The 5454-nt window shown below is 34.1% G+C and overlaps 1 protein-coding gene across 1 annotated transcript; it reads right to left on the bottom strand.

Annotated features, from left to right (window-relative positions):
- Positions 1-1309: 1309 nt before the first annotated feature.
- LOC141641986 (BTB/POZ domain and ankyrin repeat-containing protein NBCL-like) lies at positions 1310-4819 on the bottom strand. Its single transcript, XM_074450640.1, has 2 exons — positions 4103-4819; positions 1310-2823 (listed from the first exon to the last, which is right to left on the bottom strand). Exons 1-2 carry the CDS (start codon positions 4535-4537, stop codon positions 1831-1833), a joined length of 1428 nt encoding a protein of 475 aa, XP_074306741.1. The 5' UTR covers positions 4538-4819; the 3' UTR covers positions 1310-1830.
- Between the last annotated feature and the right edge of the window lie 635 nt (positions 4820-5454).

A 5454-nucleotide genomic window follows, 5' to 3' on the forward strand; every position in this document is an offset into this window, starting at 1 on the left:
AATAGCAAGATATTGTTAAAAAAAGACGTCTTTTCTCTTAGTCACATTTCAATGTTGCATTGATGCGAGACAAGATCAATAATTTGTACCCAAGAAAGCTAGGTTTTAATTTTTATTTTATATATTAATTCAAAAGCCAGTCTTCTTAATTATTTGTGTAAAGGTCCATGAGATTGGACTTTGGAGGTAACCAAGAAATGAGCCACAAAAGGAATGATACAGCTCATTTCCCAAAATAGAACACTAATTCTATCCACATTTTAGACAAATTCCAGCTAATCAACGGTCGGTCAAGGACAAAATAGTTTAGCTCAAATAATTTTATTTTATATAGCATATGTGCTATATATATAATATATATATACTAAATTAATCCCATAATGACATAATTGTTCAAACATTATGACAAGAAAAGACTCAAAATTAAATTAACAAACAAAGTAAAAGCTCATACTACGAATACACATTTCCTTGTAAGGTTCATATGATTTTGTTATAATAGAATTCTTTTTCACGGAATTTTTTTTACGATGTTAGTATAAAATAACCACAAAATAAATTAGTCACTTTGATATAAGTAAAATTAAAGACTTTGTATTAAGAAAAATAATATTTAATTTGACTTTTTTTTATAATGTTTCTTCTAATACATATCCATATTTAACATAAATGAGTTGACAAAATCGTTTATTTTCATAAAATCGTTTTTCAACTATTATACCTTGAATGATAAATTAAAATAAACTGAAGAACATATTTTTAAGTTGCTCTAAATAGTGGTTCGTACAGAAAATGATTATATATGAAACAAGTATCATTATCCAACAAGTTCACCATCCACGAATGATATTATACTGCTTTGTGGGAATTCAAATGACACTAGAACACAAATGTGAATACGATATTTATGTATAAAAATGTAGGATGAATGTCAACTTACTTACTATCAACTTAATATTTTGGTTGGAATTGTCTTCGTTCTCACCAGATACAACCATTGATTGAAACTCAATTACCAATAATTTAAACATCTGTTGAAATGATTTTCTCATATGGCATAAGACTCTAGTATATTACAATAAAATAATGCTAAAAAAACACCCATTAGTTTAATGAAATCTTACCAATGAAAGCAAAAAAAAAGAGTCGGCAATGGAAATTCAAATAAAGGGAAGACACAATGGAGTGGGGGACAAAGAAGAAATGAAAAGCCAAGAATAACTTGCCCATTATATTGCTTAGCTTGATCATAGTGGTAAATCAACACATGCATACAAGAAACAACAAGGTAAATAACAAGGAAAAAGCATTAACAAGCAAGCAAATTTGATAAATGGTGTCCAAAATGTTTGACAAGTCAAGATTAAAAGCTTGACCTCACTTACCAAAAAAAACTAAATAAAATACACTTACAATTCCAACTATTCTTTTTATCATACACCAACACCCCTCAATCCTCATAAGCTTTTTTTTTAATGCCAAATGAGGCGCCAGGCCATTACAATAAATGAGAAGGGGAATTTGAACCGATCACTTATTATCACGGTATCTCCGTCTTGACCACTACGCTAAGACCTTTTTCGGTAATTCTCAAAAGACTAATAATCATCCAAAATCTCCATCTGATCACGTTGCTCACTTAATTTGCATTCAATTGCATATATATCATCTTAATTACCTGACTAAGATTATCAAGCAAAAACGAAACCCTACATACATATAGCAGATACCATAAGCCATATAATATAATTCGGACCGTTCATACGTGGATTAAATGCTAATAAAACCTACATCTGAAAAACCCTCCAATGTTTATTGTAGTAAGTAAGCTCAATAATCATGGTGATGGTGATGTTGGTGGTGGTGATGGTGGTGTTGATACATAGACAATGCATTATTGCGTTGGCTGGTATGAGTAGTACTTTCTTCATTCTGATCACCCATCGACGCCCCGAGATTCAAATAAACCATCCTTGAATCTATCCCAAGGTTTCCAACATTGCCACTACTACTATTACTACTCGTTGGATTATTCTCCTGATCACCCCCAATGGAACCGTAAATCCCGGCTGAGGCCGGTGGATTATTATTACCTTCCTCCCTTGATATAACCATGGCCGCGGATTGAACCAATTCTAGACATAACCTAAGTTTATTAGGCTCAATGTGGGCTAACCCGGGTACCGCCCCTTTAAACAAAAAGTCCGAGGTCAATGTCCTTAGGATATCCAACGGAGTGATCCCGTCAATGGTTCTAACATTAGGGTCGGCATGGTGGTCCAATAGGACCGCCACCATATCCGGTGACACCATCTCAGCTGCCAAATGTAGGGGCGTCTTCCCTGTGGGACCCGCAGGGTAGTTAACATCGGCAGCACCGAGTTCTAGCAATGCCTTGACTACTTCCCTTGTACAATTCTCCACTGCATAATGTAATGCTAATGCTTCGTCCAAATTAAGGCCTTCACCCATGACCATTAGTTTGACTAATTCCACGTCAGATGAGTCCAATGCCCGTCTCATTCGACGAATTTTATGCTCCTCCTGGTCAAGGGAGGACGGGAGGCTTAGGTCGTGGAGGCTGTGGTGGTGGTGATGAGCGAGCGGGATTAGGGATCTTCGAGATTTAACTCGGAGCTCTTCAATTTTGCCGACAATATCTAAGGGAAGGTGTTTTGCAAGAACTTCGGGTGGTAACCCGGATTTGGCAACTAAGTGAGAACATGTAGTCCAAAGTTGGTGCATTTCTTGTTTCCGTGAGGCCAATAATACCTTCATTACATCTTCAATCGACGCCTTCTCTACCATGCTTGCTAGTTGTTTCTGCATATCATCATTGTTAATTTACATGCATTGTGCAAATTATGCATGATCATATCATCATACTTAGCTAATACATGAAATAATGTGTAGCTAGAACGAACGACGTTCTATGGTAAATGTTAGCTAGATTAACTATTATGTATTAATTGTTCTGTATTGTGACCTGTTAGCATTAAAATTACCTTGTGAGTTGAGACTTTCTTACTATAAAATGAAAATTGCTCATAATTGATATGGAGTAAATGAAATGAGGATTACACACTAGTTCAAAACAAGAGTTTTTGACCTATGAGTAATGATTTTGAGATACGCATAGGCAAATAAGAATCGACAGGGTAAAAAACGTCTTCCTAACATAAGTTAGAATAAGAATACGACGAATACATTTTCAGACGAAAGGAGTTAATTGGGTAAAAATCGTATCACTTTTAATCCATGAAAAATGTAAGTCTTTGGGTGGATGAGGAAATAGAAGTACTATTGCAGAAAAACAAGTGACTACAAACATGCCTATAAGTTGTCATGAATAGATTGAAACTCCAATTAGGGAAAGTGCATCATTAAGCTTTCTTTTATGGGAGTTTGTGTATGTGTGAGTAGATTACCATATTAGTAGACTTCCCATCTCTAAATTAGGAAACTACTTGGATCTCTTCACAGATTCCTCATTTTATTTCAGACAAGACTTTGATTGAAATGATATGAAATCAACTCAAAAAACAACAATATTTTCACCATTTAAACAATCAAAATCTAGTAAAATAAACTCACTCTTGAAAAGTTGTGCAACTTTTCCCAAAATATAGCAACAAAACAACCAACAACAAACAACATACAACTATCTCTTTGTTTAATCAAATTTGTGATTAAATAATCAAGAATTATCTGAGTAAAATCTTACCTCACCCATCCCTTTTCAACTAAATGACGTTCATCATCATTATATTTAATTTCACAAATTTAAAATAAATAAATAAATAACATCTACTACAAGTGTTGTTACTCACTAGTACACTTGTAGTGCAAATAATTTATCAAAATAATACAAAACAAATGTCAATTTATCCTAATCAGACCAATTAAATAAACCACAAAACCAACCAAATAATGATTAGAGGATAATAACATCCACAATTCTTATTTAATAATAATAATAATACCGTTTTAACTTAAGACAGACAACAACTCTCACAGCTGATTAAAATAGAGGTGAAAATAAAACGAATCTGTGAAAGATGGGTGCTAAGTTAAATTAAAGACGGTGTTAAGCACGACCAACCTGAGTGAGTAAGGCAAGTTGTTCAACACCAAAAGATCGAGCGGCGGAGAGAGTATCAAGAGCAAGATCAACGGCGGAAGAGCAATGCGTGTGCCAACACGCTCTCTCACCGCAATTGGGTCTGGGTTCATGTTTCTGAGGAACTACTGAACACTGACCACTGTACAAAAACTGCAACAACAACATGAACACCTCGTACCCGACAGAGTTCACGGGTATGACTTGTTGAGCTGCACGTGGAGATATCGGAGCTTGACCCGATTGATGATTCGGGTCACAAAAGAATTTCCTGAAGAATAAGCTACGCGCAGCTAGTATACACTTATGCGCGTGTACTAAACGTCCTTCTACGTTGAAGGTTACGTCGCTGAATGCTTGACCGTTTATTAGTAGGTTTAAGTAATCTAACGACATAGATCTCATCGTTTCTTCCATGCTTTCTTTTCCTTTTTTTTTTAGGGTTGTCTAAAAAAATAAAAATAAAAAAACCCTTTGAAGAAGAAGAAGAATTGAGAAGAAATGGTGATGGAAAATGAAAGATTGAAAAGGAGGGATTGTATGTATTATTGTATATAGTATATAGTTTAATTTTTTAATGAAATATAAAAATGTAGAAAGGAGAGAAAGTTGAAAGGGATGATGAAGGATGAAGGATGAATGATGAATGATGATAATGTAAAGGAAGAGAGATTTTTATTTCTCTTTAGAGAGCAAATTGGGTGGCTGGACTGGTCGGATGGTATTTAAAAGGGATATCAGAATTATTGCATTATTTAATCTCTCAAGTCTACGTCCATCTCTTTTGGTAGATAACTTATTTTAAGTTTTGAAATTAAGTTTGTCTAACTAATGCTACTCAATTTAACACCCCTTTGTATTATTAGATTACGAATTACGATATACTCGTATAACAAGTTACGGATCAAAATAAAACCTAGATATAATGTATTTATGTTAACAAAAATTCTTGGGTACACCGGGTGTATCACGTCATCGTACACCCTAACCAATAAGATTATTAGAATTACCAACCCTTTCCATAAATAATAAAACAAAATCTAAGTGGAATATGATTAAAGGTTTATCATTGGTTAGGGTGTACGATAATTGTGACACCCTCATTTATTGGGGAAAAAGTAAACACTTAATTCTACAGAAAAACTGACAGGATATGTTTGTAATTGGTTCAACTAAAATTTTTCCGACAGAACCAGACTCTCATCAGAGGAACGGAAGTGTTCTCGTTACGTATTCAAGAACATCTCATTCCAAATCAAAGCTAAGGTCAAAAGGCAAATCATTTGTATATATCAAAAATCAAAATACCTTCAAAAACATTAATGAAGAGTTTT

This window comes from Silene latifolia, chromosome 2 (genome assembly GCF_048544455.1).
Source record: "Silene latifolia isolate original U9 population chromosome 2, ASM4854445v1, whole genome shotgun sequence".
NCBI classification, from domain to species: Eukaryota; Viridiplantae; Streptophyta; class Magnoliopsida; order Caryophyllales; family Caryophyllaceae; genus Silene; species Silene latifolia.